This window comes from Taeniopygia guttata, chromosome 4A, assembly GCF_048771995.1.
Source record: "Taeniopygia guttata chromosome 4A, bTaeGut7.mat, whole genome shotgun sequence".
NCBI lineage: Eukaryota > Metazoa > Chordata > Aves > Passeriformes > Estrildidae > Taeniopygia > Taeniopygia guttata.
In genome coordinates, this window is record NC_133029.1 from 16,109,662 (window position 1) to 16,133,124 (window position 23,463).

Genomic DNA, 23,463 nt, shown 5'->3' on the forward strand with positions numbered 1-23,463 from the left:
AAAATAATATTACTGGCCAGCCAGGGCCTCCCCTGTCAGGTTCATGGCTCACACACAGATCTTAGAAAATTAATTTCTTGGGTCAATAAGATCTTACAGGCCTGAGCTTTATTAATGCTGTGTGTTCCCTGAGACATTTTGGGACACAGCTTCCAGATCTATGGATTCCTTCTGACCTGCAGTGGAGAGTTGTGAGGTACTGTAACCGAGTCCTGCAGAGAGGAAGGGACATGCTCTGTGAGCTGTGGGGGCTTGCAGAGGTTGGCTTTGCTAAGCTTGCAAATCTGAGTCCTGGCAGAGGCTCTGTGGGATCAGGTTTGGGGAAGGGACCATAACCCTCCATAACTCATGCTCAAGAAAGGAAGAGTCACCCAAAAGATAAAGTGTTATCCCACTCATAAAGGTCAGCAGACAATGAAACGGATGAATTATTATCTGTGTGAGAGTCTGAAAAGCCCAGATACTGCAAGGAACCTGGGTGGGTTTTGTTTCAAAGGATAAACAGGATCTTGCTGTGTCCTGTTGAAAATATCCTGTTGTGTAAAGATGATTTTTTTCCTGTTTATCTTAAGCAGAATGTGCAACTACTAATGAATGCAAGGCTCTAATGTCTGAGCTGAAGATCCTCATCCATATAGGACATCACCTGAACGTGGTCAACCTGCTGGGAGCCTGCACCAAAGCTGGAGGTGAGGAGTCCTCAGTAAATCAGGAGCAAGCCCAAAACACTTTTCAGACACTTTTGGATGTTTGGAAGTGCCTGTGGTGCAGTCAGTGCAAGTACAGCATTTCCAGCTCTCTGCTCACAGGAGAGCTGCTGCAGCTCCTGCAGGATGTGGCCTCATCCCACCCAGGGCTCCTGAACCTCTCCCACCTGTGGTGTCACCTTGCTGTTCTATCTGGAGGCACTGAAGGGAGGAGAACATTGGATTGCACTGAGGTGCCCAATTCCTCCCCAGGGGCATTTCCAGGCTTCTTCTCCCTCTCCTTCCCTGCCTTATCAGGAGGGTGCCTTTCCAGGCTGAGCTGGGCTCCCTGAGCCTCCTCTTTCCCACACAGCAGTTTCTGCTCTGTGGACAGGAAGCCTGGGACAGCCCTGGGTGCAGCAGGAGCAGGGGCTGAGCTGGCAGGACTGGCCCTGCATCGTACAAAGTCCCATAAATGTCAGACCTTTGTCACTAAAGCATCCATTCCCAAACTGCCAGACAAAGCATCCGTGCCTCTTCCTGGGCTTCAGCTTCAGGGGAGCAGCTCCTGAGGATGGCTCCTCACTGCTGACCTCCAAAATCTTCAAAACCACCCCCAACAAACAGGTTTAGGTGACCCAAGGGCAAGGGAAACCCCAGAGTGACAGAAATGAAGGGGGGAAATCAAGAGAGATGGTGCACAGATCTCTGGTCATCTGAGACCCCAACACCATCAGTTTCCAACAGTTGTTGTCCAGACATGAGGGAAAAGGAAAATTTCAGTGAGGGAGATTTGGGAGGGTGCCAGGGATGAAATTGTTCCTCCAGCAAGGTGGTTCCAGTTCCTCAGGAAACAGCAACCAGCAGCCATGGATACTGCTGGTGTCTGGGAGCTCCCAAGAACTATAGCACTCCAGACCCCAAAAACTTGTGTGGGAGCAAGGGGCAGCAGCTCCAGCTGAGGGATTTGGGGTTCAGATGCAGCAGCCAGGAGCCTTTGCTGGGTGTGTGAGCAGAGGGCTGGGACACTGGGAATGCTGGGGACTCCCCCCTGCTCCCCTGAGGGGGCTCAGGACAAGCAGGTGCCCCAAACCTGGCAGCAGGATGGGGGTCGTGGTTCTTAACCCAAGCAGCCCCAGAGTTCTGCTTGCACAGCAAGATTCACCTCAGGGCTGATCAGAGGCTCTGATTGTCCTGTTTCTGAGAAACTTTTTCCCCTGGGAGTTCCTCGATTTGCCATTCTCCCTCCTGCCCCGTCCTGGGTGGGAGGTGACCCTCCCTCCTCCCCGCCAGGCGCCCGGGGAAAGCTTTGGGGGGCAGAGTCGGGGGCAGAGGGGTGCAGCAGGACCTCCCAGGGCACTGCTTTGTTCTCCTCCAGCACTGCAAGTGCAGACTAAAGAAAAACAGCCTGGAGCTCCAGAGGCAGACGCTGATCCGAGCTCCTGTGAAATTCCAGCGCTGCCCCCTCCCCGTTAGGCTTTATGTAACCCTGTATTCCTGATGGAGACTGGTATTAAGTATGCACATACATTATTTTAACAAGGTATCAAATAACAGAATTTAACACTTTGCCGGAGTGTCTGATGTTCAGCAGTCAGAACTAATGCAGTGTGTGCTTTACAATGAGGGAACAAAATATGGGCAGGCCATGTCTAGGAAGCGTTTCAAAACCGTGAATAAATCACTAAGCAGAGCTTTAAAGCTGTTCTGGAATCTGCATTTCCTCAGGGCATCCATGAGGGACATTGGATTTTGGGTTCTTCAGAGCCAAATCTCTTGAGCACTGAGCAGAGCTCTGGGGTCAGCACTGGAAGCACTGGGATTTGGGGATTTGGGGTTGGTGGTTTTGCAGCCACTGCAAGGTTTTCAGGCTTGTTTCAGCTGCAGCAGAGGGACTGGGGGTCCTGGAGAGCCCCAAGGTGTGCACTAAAGGCAGCAGTTGCCGTAGAGCTGCGTGAGTGCAGAACCTGCAGGAATCCACAGGGAACACCACGGGCTCTGTTCTGCCTGCAGGAATTCAGCATCTCCCTTTCTGTGCTCCCAAAGGCTGCTCCTCTGCCTGTCCCACGCTGTCCCAGGGTCACTGTTCCCTCCTGGAGCAATGCTGGAGCAGGAGCCGACTGCAGCCCTGCTCCTGCCCGGGGGGATGCAGGAATTCCGTCAGGAACCCTCCTGAGCTCCTTCCCCAAGGCCAAGTGCAGCTCTCAGCACTTCCCCTTTGAAGTGCAAACTCCTCAGTCTGAACCACAGACCTCCAGAGAAAAAGGTTCTGGACATGAAAGCCTCGGCGTTTGGGGTTGATAATATTCCATGTTTATCCCCATTCCCAGTCCCATGGATGCACTTTATCTTACATTTGATGATTACAAAAAATAAAGGTCCAGAATGCAGCTTTTCCCTTCCCTAACATCTCACACTGCAATATAAAAGCATTTCAAGCAGCTCTTAAAAACCTGCATAATTGTGTAAAAGTAGCACTGACTCTACAGTGGTTTGTAGAGGGATAAGGAAGAAAGTGAGAGCGCTTTCCAGGCTTTCAGAGACTTCAGGCTGAGTATTTTTGCAGTTTTTCATTTAGATCTGTCTATGGCCCTGCATACTTTGATTTCCTCTGGTGGCATCAGCTCCACCCAAAACAAACAATTGTGAAGCCAGCAGAGAAAATGAAAACTGCTCCATGTGCAGAGCAAACCAACCTTAACAGCATCTGGGACTGTGTTGATCATCCTGAATTTCCTTGTTTATAAATTAGGAATAAATACCAACTGTTACTGTCCAACGGGGAAAACTAAAAATGTGTTCCCTTCTCTCCACATCCCTACTGGTTGTGTCACTCCTGTGTTTCCTCATTTCCTCCTCTGTATAATAGAAATGCCATTTATTTTGAAGAGGATTTGGTAGGATAAATCAGAATTATATGCTTTGCAGTGCTTCAAAACTCATTTGACTTTCACTGACTTTTTTAGGTCCTTTAATGGTCATAGTGGAATATTGCAAATATGGAAATCTGTCCAACTATCTCCGAGGGAAACGAGGAGATTTCATTGCATACAAGGTATGGAAATGAGACTTCTGTCACGAGGCAGGGAATCAACAACCACTGACAAAAGCTGGATTTGCCCTGCACTGGCACCAAGGCAATTGGGTATTTCTATGGGCACTTTATTTCTCTCCACATTTTAATTTGTACAAGAAAGAAGAGGGATTTTTTTCCCCTGCAGGATCTCACTGCTGTCCTCTTCTAGCATCTCCTAAAGAATTAATTGCAAATACCCAAACACTCCAGAGCACTTGAAAGAGAAGGAATTATTTGTGAGACACTTCCCAGAACAAGGGGGGCAACAAACTAGTAGTGAAAAACTGGCATTAACTGAACTAGGAGAAAGTGAACCCTCCCAAAATACAAATCTGGTTTGGGGATTTTTGTTTCTAGGCCCCAAGTGAAAGCAGTTCATCCGTCCCCCATCTGCTCATTCCATCCTCTGACCCTTCTCCTGTGCCAGCCCTGAAGTCTGTGCTGTAACAACAGCTCATGGATACTCCACATCAAAACCAATCAAAGGGTTGGGTTCTTAAACAGCTCTTTGCATGCACACAAACATCTGTGCCAGCACAGACTGGGCTGGGATGGGAGCAGGACAGGAGCAGAAATCAGGGCTGGGGAGGGATGGGAGTGACTCCTCCTCATGAATACCCAGCTCTGTGACCCCAGCCCTGCCAGACACTGCAGCCTCACCAAGACCATTTTCCCAGATGATTGCAGTATTATTAGTATTGTTAAAGCTATTGTGTGCAGGCAGCAAAGTACATGAGGGACTTTGTGTGGGTGAAGGAGATTTTCCTGGTGCACTCACTCAGAATTTCTTTCTCACCATTGTTGCCACGAGTTGAGGGCTGGTTGTGCCTCATCCCCCAGCACAGACACGTCAGTGCCCATCGTGCACTCACCTTGGGGGATTTTTAGCATCCTAAGACAGCAAAAGAATGACAAGATTGAAGGGATTTTTAGCATCCTAAGATAGCAAGAGAATTACAGGATTGAGGGGATTTTTAGCATCCTAAGACAGCAAGAGAATTACAGCCTCTCTCTGCTCACCTCTCAGTCTCATCCAGCCAACTTTCAGCTAACTCTGATGTGGAATATTGCTGTCAGTGAAAGGGGAATAATAAGTAGGAATAAGTAGGAAACCAGGCTTTATTAGTTTATAATCAGAACTAATAAAGCCTGGTTTCCTATTTATTCCCACTTCAGGAAACATCATTTTCAAACATGCTCTCTTCAGAGGACCCTTTCTCCTTATGCCATTCTGTCACATATTTTGAATCCTCAAGCATTGCATCATACAAAGCTAAAAATCACATTTATGCCATTTCTAGTCCCAGGAAAACTCTGACCAAGCAGAGAAGAGTCTGGATGAGTCCAACAGTGATTTGACTGAACTGATCAAGAGGCGCCTCGAGAGTGTGGCCAGCACAGGCAGCTCTGCCAGCTCAGGATTTATTGAAGATAAGAGTTACAGTGACTCAGAAGATGATGAAGAAGGTAAAAGAATCCTACCTCATCCCAAATCTTTTATTGGAAAGACTTCTGTCACTTGGCTAGTGCCACACACACTGTCACACATTTTACAAGCCCTTATATGGCTTGGCTTGTTCCTGAAATCCCAGATTCTTCCTCTTGCCTGTTCCCCACTCCCACTTTCTCACAAAAAGAGAGCTTTGCATTGTGTACAAAAGCTGCTCCTGTTGAGTGAGAGGAGAAATAGGAATGTTTTACCAGACTTGTGAGGTCACTCTGTCCCTGGGCTCTTGTCTATAAAGTTTCCCTCACTCCCAGCCTGAGATGTTTTTTCCCCATAGCTGAATGAGTAACTAATGGACGAGGAAACTTTGTTTATCATCTGATCTTCTGCCTCTGGGTCAGTGGTTGCTCACCCAGAGCTGTAACCCTGCAGAGATCTCACACCCAGCACTCAGGTGTGGGGCTGGGGCCATCAGCACACAAGTGGCACCAGTGCCACCCAGCTCTGGAGCTGTTGCTGCAGAGTTTTGCCACGTCTCTGATCTCTCCTAGATGCTGAGGATCTGTACAAGAGGCCCTTGACTCTGGAGGATCTGATTTGCTACAGCTTCCAGGTGGCAAAAGGCATGGAGTTCCTCGCCTCCCGAAAAGTGAGCTCATTCAGACTTCTTGCAGAGTATCTGATGTGAAAAAACCCAAACACACTCTTGAGTCTGAGAAATCTGCTTTTTGCTCTTCTGTTAGAGTGCTGGAGATCACGTTAGCTCTGGTGGTTAAGCAGTAATTAGCACTGAAGGGGTTGTGGGGGAACATTCATCATGTTCTTGGCTGCAGGGACTGGCATCTGCAGCAGGAGGGTTTAGATAGAAGAAGTGATGTTCTCAGAAACTGTGAGACAATTTGTGGAGTTGCCTCATAAATAAATGCAGAAAGGTCTTGTAAAGAAAGCTCCTTTTAGTGTGGTGAACACCACTACTGAAAATGAGGAGGGATTATCCAGTTACTCCTTTAGTTTGTCAGAGGTGTTGGGGACTGTCAGCAGAGTCAGCACTGCTTGGATAAACAGGAAGCAGTTTGTACCCTGTGGAACAGCTTTTCAGGTAAATGCAGCGTAATCCACAGGCCAAAGTGTGCACACAACTGAGCTTCACTCACACACAGCCACCAGGGTGTTGGTTTTCCCAGCCTTTACAGAGATGGGGCAGCTGAGAGGCATTTTAGATTTTATGATTAGTCTCAATGAATATTGAGACAATAGAAATATAAAACTCAATGCCCTTCCATCAGAAACTAACCTATTTCCTGGTTACAATACTTTATAAATGCTTTTCAGCCTATTAGCTTTTGCCCCACAAGGCTGCTATTACTTCTAACACCAATCACCTATATTTTTACCCCACGTATTTTTGCCACACGTGGTCTGCTACAATGCATCTTTCAGAGTTCTAATTCTCTAAAATATCTGATCTTTTTGCAAGGCCATTTTTGAAACTTGTTCCTTGCTCAATCTCTCTCTCTCAACAATGTCATATCTATTCCATGGCCTTCCTAAGCCAGCACACCTTATCTCAGTGTTTGCATACAGATGTACAAGACTGTGAGCTTTCTGTCAGGTTTTGAGAATTCTTTACAAATCCATTTCCAACACCAGGGCAGCCCCCATAAACCCTGAGCAGGGTTATCCCATCTCACACCCTCCTGGACCTTCACTGGCAAATGTAGCTGCAGCTGCCTTTTGGCCTCTCCAAAATTTCCCAGGAAAAAATGAGAAAATAGGACTCCCTTCCTTGTTGTAATTGCAAAGTTATTTCAGACAGAAAAATCAGAAAACTGACTGTAATGTTGGTTTGTTCCCTGAGTTATTCCCTCTTTTGCATATCCCAGTGTATTTGGAGCAGACTCCCACTCATTCTCTGACCTGCTCCCAGCGCAGTTCATTTCTTTCCCCATTCCCAGAGAAGCTCTCCTGCCTCCAGCTAGAGCAGGAGCTCCTTGCCCAGCCCCCTGTGACCCTGTGTCCTTCCCTGGCAGTGCATCCATCGGGATCTGGCAGCCAGGAACATCCTCCTGTCCGAGAACAACGTGGTCAAGATCTGTGACTTCGGCCTCGCCAGGGATATTTACAAAGACCCCGACTACGTACGGAAGGGAGATGTGAGTGCAAGAAGCTTCAGCTCTTACCCTCAAGCTGGGCTTGGGCAGATCAGTTACAGCAGATCTGGCAAACCTGTTGTGTCTCTGGCTTTTAGGCACGGCTTCCACTCAAGTGGATGGCTCCAGAAGCTATTTTTGACAAAATTTACACCACGCAGAGTGACGTGTGGTCTTTCGGAGTGCTGCTGTGGGAAATATTTTCTCTAGGTAAGAATGGTTTCAAACACTTTTTTCCCCCCTCCTAATTTATTGCTGCTTATCTACAAAAAGCTGTTAACAAAAGGTGATCATTGGGGCAGTGCTTCTGTTTCACTGAGGACGAGTACATAGTGCAGACCAGGTGTAAAATACAGCCAATTTCAATGAGAACTCCACCTGACAAAGGACATGAAAACACTGGGGAGAGGCATCAAAAATCCAAAATCCTGGACCTAACATTTGTACCCACTGAAAGCAACAGAGCCCAGAGGTAAAATGCAAGCCTGTGTGGCTGGGAGGAGTGGGAGATTTCTTGGAGAACTGTGAAGTTTTCTATCAAACCACACCTGCTTCAGGGAATTCCACAGCTGCAGAATCACCCTGCTGTGGGCACCCTGGCTGCTGCTGGTAGCCCATGCAATGTGAGCCCACATAATATTTTGTCCTAGTTTGATCATCCACCCCACAAAATCTTAAGATTTTTCTAGGTAGGAAAAATCTCCTGGCAGCAGCTGCTGTTGGGTTGGTGCAAGGAGCAGTGCTGGGTTCAGCCAAAACCCTTTTGGCAGCAGACCAAGGGTAGAACATGGGCTCTTGTGGCTGCATCATTTGCAAGCCACAACATTTCTAAAAGAATAATGATGATGTTCTTTATGTACTCGAGATTTCATCCCAGGATGCTGTTAGAAATCTCAGCCTCACTGAGCCCTGGTTATTGTCCAGCAGATAAAGCTGTGAGACCTACACAAGCAGCCCTACAGACACTTGGACTGTGCTGCTCTCAAATTCTCCTTGAAGAGGGCCAAGATTTGTTTTCCTGAGGGAATTTAGGAATGTCAGCTCTGGCTTTTTAATCAGCATTTGCAGACAAAAGAAAACAAGAAGTATTGTCAACTTAAGCTGCTGAATTTTAAAGCAAACTCTAATCTCCTTCTATCTTTGGTTCATGGATCAGTTGAAATAATTGATTGGGCTCAAGATGCCAAGTGAAAAATGCAAAGTCTGGAGCTGTTTCTATCCTAATCTTTACTTAGGGCTGGCTGCAAAATCATAACCTGCTCTCAGTCCAAGTCTTTGATTTGGACTTTTCTCTACTCCACATCTGCACACCAAGCAGAAAATTCACACTCGAGTGGTTGAAACAAGTGGCAGCTGCTGCTTTCCCTGGGCTCAGCCCTGGTTTTTAGGGTGTTGTTATTTTGGGGTAAGAGCATCGCCCACTGCAGGTGTAGAAACAGCACAGAAAGGCAAAGCTGCAGAAGCACCAGGAATGCCCTGGTTTTATCAGATTATTCAGGAAGATGCTTTAGCATCAGCATCTAGAGACACACTCAAGGGACAGGGCTCTCCACTGGGAACCAAAGGGATGGAAGGCTGATGAATCCAAGGGGCACTGCAGAAACAAACTTTGTATCGCTCCCAAAGGTCCTGACAGAATTTAACAGATGGCCTTTAATACCAAACACTAATACAAATTAAAATCCAGTCAGTGAAATTCACCTCTATTTTAATCTATTTTTTTAAAAAACCATTTCATCTGGGTTCTTTTAGCTCCTTTCTTGGCACTGTCCCCTTCTGAATTTGGAATCTCCCAAATGGTTCCAGGGGCTGCCACCCGTGCAGCAGCCTCTGCCCTGGCTGTGACGTAGATCACAAACTGCTTTTTCAGTTGGTGGCACAGGCTCAAATCCAGTCATTTTCTCTGAGAGAGTTTTTCATCCAGCTCATCCAGGCATGCCTGTGGTTTGGCATTGCTCACATCTGCAGCTCAAATGATAAATATTTAATTAACGATTTGTGTCACTGATTGAATTCTGTCATATAAAAGTTTTACAGATCATTGAGAGCCACGAGATGGAAGTTATTTGTCGTTGCCATAGGGTGTGTTTTGGCTCCCATTTACAGCTGCTGCTCTCACTGGGTCCCACAGACTGAGCACCCTCTAAAAAAGGGAAAAATACTGATTAAGAAAATGCAGAGTATAGTTTGTGTCATGAAGGACAATAGGCTGCCTGCAGAAAGGCTGGCAGCCTGGATCTGCTTTGGTGATACACAGGGAAATCAGGACTTGAGGGAATATTAATTTCCATCTGGGACTGAGTTTGCAATGAGCTTTAAATTATCCCAATGGGGTCAGAACACCTCGTGTCAGGTAGTGTCAGCAGTGTTTAACACATTCTGAAATCACTAATGGTACAGAATGTCGGTGTCTCCTGGAATTTCAATGTGCACTGTTCCAAAAGCAATCAGAGATAATTATGTAAACAAGCAGTGCCTGGTAGTAACATCAGCATCTCATTATCCCACTAAAATAAAACCAAGATCAAAAGAGGGCTCCCATATCCAATGCATGCCACATCTTTGAGCATTTTGAAGGAGATTTCCCCTAAGGAAAACATCATGTGCAGGCCTTCCACCATATGTTCCAGCCTACATTTCTCCTAAGCTGTCTCAGCATTCCAAATCCAAGTTATTAGACTTATCCCATAGTCCAAATAAAGACAGTGCTGAGTGGAAGTGGGAGAGTTCCTTGCTTTTATGATCTGAGCTGCCTCCAGCTGGTAGGAGGCCAGCACTGGCCAAAGTATAAATTACCAAAAGATTCTGCAGTCAAAAATGAGTCAAGGACTTATGGAATGTTCAGGGGTTGGAATGGATCTTCAAGATGATCTAGTCCCAACCCCTCCTGCCATGGGCAGGACACCTCCTACTAAACCAGGCAGCTCAAGGCTTTATCCAACCTGCTTTGGACACTGCCAGGGTTGGGGCATCCATAACCACCCTGGGCAGCCTGTGCCAGAGCCTCACCACCCTCTAGTGAAATATTTCATCCTAATATTTAACCTAAATGTCCCTTCTTTCAGTTTGTCCCAGTACTCCTTGTCCTACCACTGTTATCCTTCGCCTTCCCTGTGTTTGCTCTCACCCACACCTTGCAGTTGATCTGATGAAAGGAGAGACAGAGAGCTCAGATTGTGAGAGCAAGTGGGATTCTCCATCTGTGAGATGAGCAGTTAATTCCCAGGTTACTCTGAGCATAATGACAGGCCACAGGCAAGACTGGGAAGGAAAATCTGGGTATAAAGCAGAAATGATGGTGCTGCCTATCTCCAGTTTGCATAACTCCAGGAAACACTGTCAGTCCTTTGCTCTGGTACTTGCACATCCAAGGAATTCAGAAGTGCTGTGGATAAGCATCCCTGGGCTCTGGATGTCCTGGGAGCTCATTTGTGCTGAGATTCCTTCTCAGGCAGTGCTGGATCTTGGTTCCCCAGTGCAGGTCCTGCCCATTGAGCAGTCAGGTTCACAGAGTAGAACAATTCTGGAAGCAGCCACATTTTGGCCCCTTCTTCAGTGCTTTATCCAAAATATTTCTGCTGTTCTCATTGTGCCCCCAAGTGCACAGCACATGATGGTGTTTGCAGGAAATATGCAGGAATGTTATAGACAGTAAATCATACACAGATTCCTCGAGGGCTGGATACAGATTCCATTCAATCTCCCATGTTAAGACTTGATGAAATTGTTTCCAAATTCATCATCCAGCCTCTGGGATGCCAAAATGTCCAAGACAAGGGTTGTGCTGCACAGGAAGCATTGGCTTAGGGGAGAGGGAGGGAGGGAAGTTACAAATCTTTTCATTTTATCCTCTGTAGGTTCAGTAACATTTTAAATTTCAGCTTAGACTTCTTCTGTATTTTACCTGTGAGTGCTGGATTACTCAGATGCCAGAGCACTCTCCTGGACTTTTGTGGGAGTTAACAAAAAGCTCCCTCACAGTATTCAACCTCTGCAAAGCAATTCCAGTTGCCACTAACTGTCCTGCCAGGGTTCAGCCAACAACTGAGTGGCACTCAAGGCAAACAGCATTGCACACACAGTCAGGAAAGCAAACAAGGCTGAAAAGCTGGAAGGAGAGGAGCAATTCCACACACGGGATTGAACCAGGTGCCCACAGCCCCCTCTGCACCTGCTCAGGGGTTCCAAGGCAATGAAGGATGAGCAGGAATTACTCACTCCGTGTGTATCCACTCAGTGCAGGACAAACAGGGTAACAGTTTGGAAAGTACCAAGAAACCCACTGAATGAGCTGGAACTTTTCTGCCATTCACCAAGAAATACTTTAAAGTCTTAAATTAATAAAGTTTACTTCTCCTCTGCCCTATTTTACCTTGGAGTGGTCCTGACTGTATCACAAATGCAGAGGAGACAGTGTGATTGAAACCTCTGAAGGGACAGAGTGACGCTGTAACAGGTTTCCAAACAAAAAATGCAGATTGTGAGTGACTGCAACTCCTTCACTCGAGCTCCTGCTACTGCCAGCCTCTGGGTGACATCGAGTGCTCAGCAGAGAGCCCCTGGGCTGGGACACAGGGACTGGGCCATGCTGAAGCCTTGTCATTTCTCCCACCAGGTGCCTCTCCATACCCTGGGGTGCAGATAGATGAGGATTTCTGCCGGCGGCTCAAGGAAGGGACCCGGATGAGATCTCCAGAGTATTCCACTCCCGAAGTGTAAGAGCTGCTGGAGCTGCTGGGAGCTGTGCACCTCACAGGAGAGATTGTGTTGAAGTGGGGAGGGGGAGGAGACCACAGCTGGGTATTTGATGTTCAGTAAAGCTGTGATTGAGTATATTTATGCTAAGGACAGCCCAAGTCAGCCTGACCTTTGCCAACAAGATGATCAGATGCCCCATGTCAGCTGGAGCTCATGGAGCTCAGGCTGTGACAGAAACCCAGTACCCATAAGCAGGACTTACTTCAGCTGTATCAGCAGGGCCCAGCAGCCAGACTCTAAATTGAGTGAAATCCAAAATCCTCCAGGCTCAGCCGAGGCAGGAATATGGAAGCAAAAAGCATCCCACATGGAAACTAAAACAGAACTTCAGCATGTGGAGACCTGAACCTCTTTTAATTCAAAGACCCACCAAACCAAGTAGCAGTGGCATGAAAGTTTGGGAATAAAGCTCCCATCCTTTCCTATTCCTAATCCCTGTTTTTTTTTTCCTGCAGCTACCAGACAATGCTGGACTGCTGGCACGGGGTCCCCACGGAGAGGCCAACGTTCACCGAGCTGGTGGAGCGCCTGGGGGATCTCCTTCAGGCCAACGTGCAGCAGGTACAGCAGGGCCAGCCCCTCTGCAAGAGAGGTGGATTTGGGTGGACACCTGTGTGCATGGGCAGGATTATTGAACACCAATATGAGATTTCACTTCCTAGCACAGCTCACTAGGAAAATGCCTGCTGGGATGAGTAAAGACAATGTTAACCACTCAGATGTTAACTTTACTTCTGTTTTTCTTCACGTTCTGAACTTTGTCTCTCATTTCCAAGTTTATGTTCACTAGCGCTCTTGGGAGCTTTGCAATTATGCAGCTTAAAGCACAGAAAGTCAGATATGTAATGATTAATTTTATACTAGTTAAACCAGTCATTTTCTTCTTCAGTAAAAACAACCAGATCAGTTATGCAATTGTCAATTCAATTGAAGAAGAAATCAAACACTCTCCTCCAGCTCTTTCCTGTTTGTAAACAAATTTAGTGGAGCTGAGTTGAAGAGGACCCAGTCTGCAATATGAAGAGCTTGTGAGTTTGATTCTATAACCAAAGTAAATTGAGGAGACATAAAAATCATGATAAGGGAATAGGGCACTTAACTACTTCTCAAAATTAAAAACAAAAAGAAGCACAGGGAAATTTGGATAAATTGTTTCAGGAGCTGAAGGCAGAGTCATTCCTGAGGATTGCTGCAGGGGGGTAATGACAATGCAGAACTCATTACCATGTGCAGCAGCAATTTCTGAGAAGGACAAGAAATTAAATCCTTTCAGGCTCCATTTTAAGGCCTGGCTCTTCCCAAGATCCTAAGTTGAACAAAACCAAGCAATACATGGGCCATTGCTTCTGACCTGGACTGGAATATCTGAGCCCATGTTCAGCCATCCCAAAGTGCCCCAGTTCCCTCACAAAGCCTCCTGCACAGTAAATCTTGGATGAAGTGTGCATTCTAACTTCCATAACTTCCACAGGGTGTGAGGAAGAGGATAATCACCTTGAACAAACATCACAGTCAAGTTAAAACACAATTTAGTCCTTTCTCATCACAAAGCTCTGTAGGATACAGTAACCTCTCACATCTGAGATGCAGCACAAAATGAACTTCACCAGCTTTGTGCTCTTTTCTGTTTTTAATTTCATAGGATGGCAAAGACTACATTCCATTGAACATCACCTTGTGTCCTGATGGAGAATCCAACTCCAAAACCTGCCCTGTGGAAGAAAACTTAAACAATGGAGTGAATCGCTGGAGTGCAGTAGAAACTGGGTGAGAAAAGCAGATACAGGGTGGAGGGAAAGAAACATTTCACTGGCTGGTGTCCTCCCTTAATATGGCTGGTGAAAGAATCAGACAAGTTTGTCAGGATGTTGGTTATTAGATACAGGAGGTGACAAAGAGAAGTGGTCCAGGAAACTGGACTGTGTGAGGAGGTAACTGAGCTACAATGGGTGCAGAATCTGCCTGGGCTTTATGCTGACCCTGTGACTTTCTCCTTTCAGTAACAACAGCAAGAAGAGACCCCTGAGTGTGAAGACATTTGATGAGGTGCCAGTGGAAAAGGAGAAAGTGATGCATGAGGTAAGAGAGGTGACTGCATCCTTCCCCAGCAGGTTCACAGATCACTCATCAGCAGCACCAGAAACACTCATTAGAGCTTTTGGAACCTGTTTGCTAGGAGAGAACTTTAAATCAGACAGAAGATTTGGTTCTGGCACCTCACACCCAGGGCTGTGTGACAACAAAGAGGGACCTGCATTTCTCTTAACAAATAATTTAAAAAGAGAAGCTCATGTGTGACTGCCCTGGCTTTGATCAGGGTAAGGGGCTTTATATGACATATTTCAAGATGTTTTTCCACCATAAGAAAGTGGCAGCTCATTGAAATTAAGCTCTTGGAGGGAAATGTCCAGAACACATTCTGGCTGGCCAAGACAGCCAATCGCTTGGTGAAGGTGTTCAGTTCTGGGTTGACAAGATCCTGGTCTTGAGTCCCACAAAGGGCTTTAACCCTGGATTTTCCTTACTGCAGGTGAATACATTTACTGCCAGTTTAATGACATTGCAGGGTGGGAAAGTGTTAAAGGGTTTAATTTTTGCTCCAGGGGAAAACAAAGGCTTACTTTGTTACAAAGTAAGGGTTCTGCTTGTTGGCTTCCTCTGAAGTTGTGGGTTGGATTTTCTTATTTAAAAAAAATCCTTGAGATAACTCCTGAATTCCCTCTGTGGTGCAGGCAGCCCCTGGCTGCAGCTCCATGTGTTGTCCCCACTGCTGCCCCTATGGCACCTTCTGTGTCCTTAAGGAGGGACCTCTGCAATGTACAAAGGCTCCAGGAGAATCAGAGTTTAGGGAGAAAGCCTCAATCCCCCAGGAATCCTCCTGACAAGAGTCCCTCTTAGGGACAGAGCCATTCCTCAGAGCAGGTCCCTTGGGAAGGCTCAAGTCTCCAGCTCCAACCTGTCCTGGAAATATTTCATGTCCTTGACCAACACAGCCTATTTCTCATTTGTTCTCTGCTGAGCACAAACTGAGGCCCATTATTGCCTTGTATTTTCCCAGATGGAATTTCTGCCTCTTTATCAGGGCATCTCAGGGATCAGAAGGCTTAGAATTTTCCCTGGTTCCTGCATCTTTCCTCTTGCAGGATAATATCTGTCCCTGTGAATCACATACAGACATTTGCTAGATCAGTGCAGTCTGAAGAGATTATTGCTGCCACCAGGAGCATTACCTGCCTAAGAGCTCCCTGTTTGTGGCATTTTCAAATAAACCTTTACACAAGAGGGAAAAGTTTCCAAAAAGGGTGATAATACATCGAGAGATCAGGAATGAACGTGATGTTTCAACAAGGAACTTTTAAATCAAAATCAGTGTGTGATCTGCTTTTGGACAAAGTCAGTGTACTTCGGTTATTGAAGTTTTCTTAATTATCAACCCTGAATAGTCATCAGGTCATTATTTCGAAGAGCTGCCCAAAACTCTCCAAGTGCTCCACCACACCTTCCTGCCATTGTGCAATTATCTGCAATCTCTGTGGAGATTCTTTTACCAGAGAGGTGTAAGCAAAATGCAGAGCAGGCCTCAGATAAACTGTTCCTAGACCACGTGTTTGAAGGGGAAACAGTCAAGATAAAATCCAGAGACAAGCTGGGTTTTACTGAGGGTTTGACAGACCTCATTAATTCATGATTTCAATTTATACTTCATAAACTCACTTATAAATTGATCTTATTAACAAGTGATAGATGACCAGAGCTTGTATAAAAAGTCTTTTTCTTGTTATTTGTTGTTTGATGGGCTTATTTTTTATATCTTGATCAGTTTGACTGTCAAAATAAGACTAAGTAGAGTTTCTCTTTTATGTTGAGGGCTTTTGCTGTCTTTGTTCTGACAAATGCACGGATGTGCAACTTTCCAGCATCACAAAATATTTCAAATACAAAGAAACACAGAACATTTAACATTATTAAATAACTTTAAATGAGGATTGTGATGTCTGTGTACTTGTATAAACTTAGCACAAAGTTTAACTACAGACTTGAGACTCAGCTTTAAGTGCAGCAGAAGCACAACCCCAACTTTAATCAAGAGAGTTTTGTTGGACAGCTCATAAAAAAATCCATAAAGGCCAGGACCATCTATCTTTACAAAGCACTTGCATTTACAAAATGCTGCTGAACTTCCACTTCCTTCAAATCCCAGTGTTTCTAATTGTGTATTTCCAGTGGGTATTTAAAGAGCTTTTCCTTGGAGGAACCCAGCCAGAATTATTGGATATATTCTTTATGAATCTCAGTCTATTCATATCTCAGCTATCCTACAAACATGGTGCCCATATGTCATGTTTAATATCAGTTTCAAATTTGAAAATGTCAAATTATTTTTTGATCTCTTCATTTTAAGGGTTCTCTTTGGAAATACTGATCAAAAACTTTAATGTCATAAAAACAAGGGAAATGTTCCCAGGCTCCAGAGCAACATTATCAGGAACACTTGGATAAAAACTGATAACATAGGCCTTGAAAAAAGAATATTCTGAAGGATTGGTGGCTCCTACAGCAGTCCCAGGTTCCAGATATCCCTGATGTTCCCTTCCTTTTGCTCCTCAGGAGTCTGACAGTGGGATGGTGCTGACCTCAGATGAGATCAAAAGCCCCAAGAGGTTGGAAATCCGTTCCTGGCCCTATGGGATCATGGCTCTGGCGTGAGTACTCTGGGGGATTTCTTTTTCAGACAGTTCTTCCTTTTAGAGAAATGCTTTTGAAATGTGCAGTTTTGTTTCTGCTGCCAAAAGGAAACCTCTGGATATCCAGGCAAGCTAAGAGGAGATGAACTCTGAATTTCAGCCCCATAACCAGAAAACCTTGCTAATGTGATTTAATATCAAGGGGCAGCAGATTCTACAAATGGGAGATGATAGGAGGAAAAAATGAGAATATAGAGGTCTAATTTAGCTGTTTGTTCACTGCCTCCCCAGTGTTCTCTCCTAGTGATGGAGCAGAGTTTGAAGAACTGGATTCATTAATGCAAAAGCTGACATTTGTAATTATACCAGTGTGTATATTTAAGTCAGGCAGAAGGAGTGGCATCTTTGCAGCTCATGGGATGTGAGTAAACTTAAAATGCTTGTGCATAGCAAAAAGCAGTCCAAACACTGTACAGCAGTGCCTTTACCAGAGCCCTGATTGCTGCACTTGCTTCAACATCACTCTGAGACAGAGCTGCAGAGAATTACCTCAATCCCAGCACCCCCGTGATCCCTGGGTGGTGTTGTTCACACCTGGTTTACAAACAGAGGCTGGGACAGGGTTTGCTGTAAGTTTATCCACTCATAGTACAATACAGAAGAATGAAAGCAGGTTTTTAGCTTTTTGTCACAGTTCTTCATATGTCAGTAACAACCACACAGGCAGAGGTGACCCAGTAGTGAAAAACTTCTCCACCTTCCTAACAACAATAACCCATTTTACTGATTCAAATGTCAACATGTGGAATTTCAAAGAATAGCTGCCCAAAATATTAAAAAAATTATTATTATGTAGCAATGAATTCTTTGTCTATTCAGTTAATTAAGCTAATTACTACTTTCCTAGAGTTTTCTCTTAAATCTACTGAGATTTGTATGAGTTCTCTCTGTGCTGAGGAACTCCATGACCTTTCCCAGCAGAGCAGTTGCTTGTTCTACACCAAGTCACCCCTTTTCTGCATTAAAGAGAAATGAGGGATGAGAAGAATCCTGGTGCACTTCTGGATATTCTGGGAGAGTTCCCAGGAGAGGGCATGGTCAGAGTGTGGCAGTTCTGGAGAGGTTGACTCTCACTCAGAGGGAAAAGTAGATGGAAAGGGCTTGCTTTGTGTTTTGATGCCTTAGAAGCATCAATTCCCTGAAGTCTGAAGGCAGGAAAGGAGGAAAAGGGAGAAGGAGAGGAGGAAAAGGGAGATTTCCTAAGGAAAGGTGGACAACACTACCAGGAGCATTAGAATGCTATGGATTGTGCTGGATGGCAGTGTGGCCTCAGGAATGTTGTTGCCCAGCAGTGTTTTCCCTGTAGCAGTGTCCCAGGGCTGGACATGGTGGGATTAGCAGAGATCCTGATGCATTTCCATGTTTTTATCCCCTGCACACACCCAGAGCATTCCTGCCAGCACAATCCATTGCTATGGAGACCAAATGGCACCAGCTCCAAAAACAGGAGCTCAAATGTCAGGAGCTGCATTACTGTGGTGCTTCACCTGGGCTGATTCACCTCTTTCCTGCATGATGTCACACTGACACAAATCCAGCAGCCTCCCTGGTGGGATTTATTCCTCTGAGGATTTCTGTCACTCACCCCTGACATCCTTTCCCTGCTGCATTTCTCCTGTTTGGACAAAGAGTTGGCAGAGGAAGGTTCCCTCTCTGCCCCTTCTAGGCTTTCTCCTGAAAATATGAAGAGTCAACATCCAGCCAGATGTGGAAACACAAAAATTCCACAACAGCCTGTTCTTTAGAGATTTCCAGGAAAACCTTCTGAACTGCTATCAGGGTCACTGGGAGTGACTTTGAGGCTCTGTGGGGCAGTGAATCCCCGACTGACCCCACACCTGGGCTCTCCCCACTTCCACTCAACACTTCCATGGGGATTCCATCCAGCACGAGGTTCCTGAGCCTTTTTGCCAGGCAGACCCTGCAGACCATCCCAGCAGAGCCTGCACCAAGCTGAGCATGGTCTCCTGCTGCCATGGCACCCACAGAGGTGTGGCTCTCCCTGGCCACATCCTTCCCTGAGAGTTTGAGCTCCAGCTGAGAAAGCCTTTTTGGCAGCTTTTTTTTTTTTTTTTAATCTTGCAGACCCTCCTTGGCACAAAGAGCAGCTCCAACAGTGCAGAGCAGCCCAAAGCCCTCTGGTTTGAGGACAGGACACCCCTGGGTGCTCCTGCACTGACAAGTGGACAAACAAGGCTCAAAGCCTGTGGAATAATCTAGAGAGGTCAGAAGGGAGTGTGGGTTTAACAGGGGAGATAAAGTCACCCTTGTTAATGGTGTATCTGTCTCTATCAAAAACATTTACCCTGGATCCTTTTCAAAGTCTTTCTTTTCTAAAACAAAACTGTTCAAAGGCTTAGGATGTTTTCTAAACCAGGGTGGCTGCATTTATTATTTTTGCCAAAATCTCACTGTTTATTTATCCTGCATTCACTCCTCTGTTGAGTTTAAAATTTGCCAACAACACACACCACGGAGCGTCAGTGTCAAGAGTTTAGTGAGGATGAATCTGATACTCTGGGCTTGGGGTCACTGTTAGGCTGGACCAAGCAAATCTGAGCTTTTCCTCCTACTAAAATAGAGCAGGAAAGTTCTGAGTATTTTATGCTGCTGATGTAGAAAGACAGAGCAGTAGCTGCAGTGAGAGATGGAAAGATTGGCTGGGATAACAACACTGGAATCAGCATTCAGGGAAGCACAGGGAGCACAGGGGATTTAATGATGGGCTGACTGGTGTCAGCTTCCATCTCACAATATTATCAAGCTACTGCCAAGCACTGCTTTAAAACCCTCCCAGAGACTCTATAATCAAGTTATAGTTTAAGATGACAAAAGGTTTGGTATCTGTTCAGTTGTCCTCCCCCAGCTCTTCCCCTTCTCCCCCCAAACCCAATCATCCTCTGTTGCTCAGAAATCCCTGATCTGGTTTTGGCCCAGGCCCACGAGATCAGCTGAGGCTCAGCTGATCCACTCTGGGCTCTGGATGCTGCACCCACATCCCAGCACTGAGGGCTATGCCTTTGCCAAAACAAGCTGGGCCTAAGGCAAGGCAGCAACACTGAAATAATGGATTTTGCTCAGCAACAGCAGGCATTCCTGTCCAAACACACAGAACACAACAAAAATACAGCGAGGATTGGGCTGGAATCCTTTCTCACCTTCTCAGAGAAACGAAGCATGGAAACATGTTTGCTCCAGGGCACAATGGAGCTCAGAAATAATAAATACATTTATTATTGTGCCATGCAGCACCTTGCACTGTTACCTGACCTGAGGTCTCCAACAAGAACTTGGAATGAGTAGCTACTTAGGAGTTATGTAAACCACTTTTTTTCAAGGATTATGCACTGTGCTTACAGTAGCAAGGACTAGAAGGGGAATTGTGAGAAGCTTTTGACTGCAGTGTTTTCCATCCCACTGCTTTTGGACAGGGACAGCTGAGCAGCCTGGCCACACGTGTGAGGGTACACGAGGGTGGCTTTGGCCTGGGAAAACTTTCTTACCTGCACTTTGTGTTTAAAAGTGCTTCAAAACAATGAATTCCTGTGCTCAACCCCTCGAGTTCTCCTTGCCAGCAGAATACTGATGCACGGGTGTGCCAGAGGGGAACCCAGGATAAAATTCTTTCTGCACAGCATTCAGTTGAAAATATATTAAAGCAAACTGTGAATCAGTCATAGCTATCAGAAGGAAAAAAAATAACCCTTTTATTTCTTTAGTTGCTGAAAAATTAAAATAAAAGATAACCACTCTTACTCTGAGCCTTATTAAACACCTTTGAAAGCTCCTACAAAGCTCTGAAGTTCCTACGTGTTATTAGGAGGGGTAGTCATGAGACAAACTGCTCTACTTGGCAGAAATCAGCCCAATTTCTCATCTTTCCCTAAAAACAGCTTCTGAACATGGCCAGGTTTCCTACATGGACGGAAAAGTCCATTAGTTTTTCCTACTGAGAGCAAAATACTTGGGTTTTTTATTGCAGAGCAGGAGGAGCTGCTGCACTTGGGGCTGGAATCCCTCCCTACTCAGGGTGATTTTCCTGCAGCCATCCTTCTTTCTCCACAGTCTTCTTCAAGTCATTGACCCCAAAATGTAGATTAACGGAAATTGGCTCCTTTTCACATAAAATAAACATCTCCACTAATGGTTTCCCAGCTCTTTGACGATTTCAGTATTTTTCTACCTCCAAAATCTCTGGTTTTGTACAGTAGGAAGAAAAAGCCTCAGTAGGTCGCTCAGACCTTCAAGCTACTGCAGTATTGTCCTCTGTGCTATCTTCCAAACAACTTTGGTGCCTTCAGAAAATGAAGAAGTTTGTGGAAAATTATTTCATATTCAGGCTGTGTCCCCAAACAGGGCACTTTGTACAAGGACAAACGAGTTCTCAGGGTGGTCACTGCAATTTGTGACAAGTTTGGGTCAGTGGGCAGCTGAACCCCAGCTGAATGTTGAGGGATTCCCACTGCTCCTCAGTGCTGGGCCATGCTGGGAGCACTGACAGGGGAGCCTGGGCTGGGACAGGTCCAGCCCAGAGCAGATTTATCCAAACTGATTTATCCACTTGTCTCTGGTGGGTTCCTGCAGCACTGTGGGGTCAGGCACAGCAGAGCAGTGAAGAAAACACCTGGTGGGCAGGGCAGTGCCAGCTCAGGAGTGGCCCAGAACCAAGAAATGGCCAGATTTTAATGAAATTAGTTCATTACATAACCATCAGTGACTCCTGGAGCTACACAGTTGTGTGCCTACCCAAATCCAGCCCCTCCCTGGGGCTCAGGGAGAAGGTCCCTGCTTTACACAGGGCAGGCCAAGTGGCCCAGGCCATGAAGGGGCTTTTGGTGACCCTGGAGCCCCGAGCACAGCCAGGGCAAGGCTGGGCTCTGAGGGGCTGGGGCAGTTGCTGAGATGCCAAGGACAGATGGAAAGGGATGAGCAGCCTCATCCCCAGGAGCAGCATCTGTACATGCACAGCAGGCACTGGCTGTGACAGCAGCACGAGAGGGAAAAAGGCAAACCCCACAGAGAGCTTTAATTAGGAAATGCATTGAGATGAAAGGAAGAGTATTGGAAGTTAATTGCATTTTGGTCTGCCATTAGATAGCAAGTGACACAACTTCCTTCTGACCTAAGTCACCAGCTCTTTGGAGCAGAGAGGAGATGGCAGCATTCAGGAGTCCTCCAAACCCCAGCCTGATCTCAGCAGCAGGCAGAGTTATTTATTCCCAGATATCCAAACTCCCAGCTCACAGGGGCAGGAACCCAACAGGAAAACTTGCTGGGAGTCTGCAGGCGGCTGAAAATTTCCCTTTTAACCCTAATAACTCAGAGATATGCAGGTTGGGGGACAAATTAAAGTGATACTTGTGGGAAATTAATTTGTAGAGAAATTTTAAAGTTTGACAGAAGGTTTATATAGCATGTATTTGTATGCAAACTTTGAGATAAGAAATGTTGACTTAGAAATGTTATGGAATAGAATAGACATTGTTGAGAAAGAAACAGAATTAGAAATAAGTTTCAAAGGATGGTTTTGTAAATAAGACTAGATATGTTAGAGAAATAGAACTATGAAAGATGTATTGTAGTAAGACTTATGAGGGGTAATTTTAAATTATTCGTTTTAAGGCACTTACAGTATGGTGATACTCTCAAGCTTCCAAATTAAAGTGATACTCTCAAGCTTCTCCCTGTCTCCAGTGATAACTTTAATACCTGGCAAATTGGAAGCCAGAGCATCCATGGAATTGTCTGACATGAGCCAACAGAACTGAGCGACAACTGGAGAATTCCATAAATAAACAAAGTTGTGGTTGCATGGCTCATGTCAGGGAAGAGTTTATCTGCAGACAAACTGTGTGTGTAGAGGATGGGCAGCTGCCAAATCTGTAGAATACATAAGGAGTTTCCACTCATGTTTCTCTCTGGGCGATGAGGAAAAACTCAGTTGTGAAAGCTACATTTTTTGTTGAAGTTCTCATGGTTACTGTTTATTTTAGAATTTCTGCTCTGCCACTCCACATCTTTGGTTTCAATGCCTTGTGCAGGTCTGAAAGCACAGAAACAGCAGCTTTGTTCTATAAACTCTGCAGCAATCCTAGAATCCAGGCTCATTCTAGGCATGCAAGACATGGTGGGCTGGCTCTTACAGCTCAGGCTCACTTCCCAGAGCTGGAGATGCAAACCTGCCGTGGAAAGCCAGCCCAGCACACTAAAACCAGACCCTAAATTACCCAGCCCATGTCCCACTGCAGCTGATCAGAGCTGCAGCTGTGTGTTGTGTCTGAATTTGGCTGCACACGAGCTTCATGACTGATGTACAGAGCACCAGCACACATTCTGTAGGTAATTCACAGATGGAGCCCACAGGCTGCTCCTGTGCCTGTGCACAGAGCAGAAACCAGTGTTGTACTCCAGCCAGTGCTCTGAACACCTGGGATCTTTCCAGAACCAGAAAAAAATTTAATTTTTTTTTAATATCGTGACACTGGTTCTGTCAGCCAGTGGCAATATCTGCAGCTTGTGGGAAACCTGAAACTTTGACAGGTTCCAGATTCAGATGCAAGAGAGCACAACTTGTAAAGTCCCAGAAGCAGAACCCAGCAGG

The 23,463-nt window shown here is 45.7% G+C and overlaps 1 protein-coding gene and 2 non-coding genes across 4 annotated transcripts in view; 2 read left to right on the plus strand and 1 right to left on the minus strand.

The window, feature by feature from the left end:
• LOC100229347 (vascular endothelial growth factor receptor kdr-like) overlaps positions 1 to 23,463 on the plus strand; it is a 124,305-nt gene that overhangs the window by 94,172 nt on the left and 6,670 nt on the right. The window contains exons 19-29 of one of the 2 annotated variants that reach the window (XM_012573084.5): positions 576 to 689; positions 3,653 to 3,741; positions 5,064 to 5,229; positions 5,761 to 5,858; positions 7,240 to 7,362; positions 7,458 to 7,569; positions 11,975 to 12,074; positions 12,573 to 12,678; positions 13,760 to 13,884; positions 14,118 to 14,196; positions 16,726 to 16,820. In XM_012573084.5, the coding sequence (XP_012428538.5) occupies positions 576 to 689; positions 3,653 to 3,741; positions 5,064 to 5,229; positions 5,761 to 5,858; positions 7,240 to 7,362; positions 7,458 to 7,569; positions 11,975 to 12,074; positions 12,573 to 12,678; positions 13,760 to 13,884; positions 14,118 to 14,196; positions 16,726 to 16,820 (1,207 nt within the window). Of the gene's footprint in view, positions 1 to 572; positions 690 to 3,652; positions 3,742 to 5,063; positions 5,230 to 5,760; positions 5,859 to 7,239; positions 7,363 to 7,457; positions 7,570 to 11,974; positions 12,075 to 12,572; positions 12,679 to 13,759; positions 13,885 to 14,117; positions 14,197 to 16,725; positions 16,821 to 23,463 lie in introns of both variants that reach the window. The other variant, XM_072929250.1, reaches the window with a different exon arrangement.
• Positions 4,855 to 4,935, plus strand: MIR2956-2 (microRNA mir-2956-2). Its single transcript, NR_048956.1, has one exon. It is a non-coding gene; the product is annotated as a microRNA mir-2956-2 (primary transcript).
• Positions 4,855 to 4,935, minus strand: MIR2956-1 (microRNA mir-2956-1). The gene has a single exon (NR_048955.1). It is a non-coding gene; the product is annotated as a microRNA mir-2956-1 (primary transcript).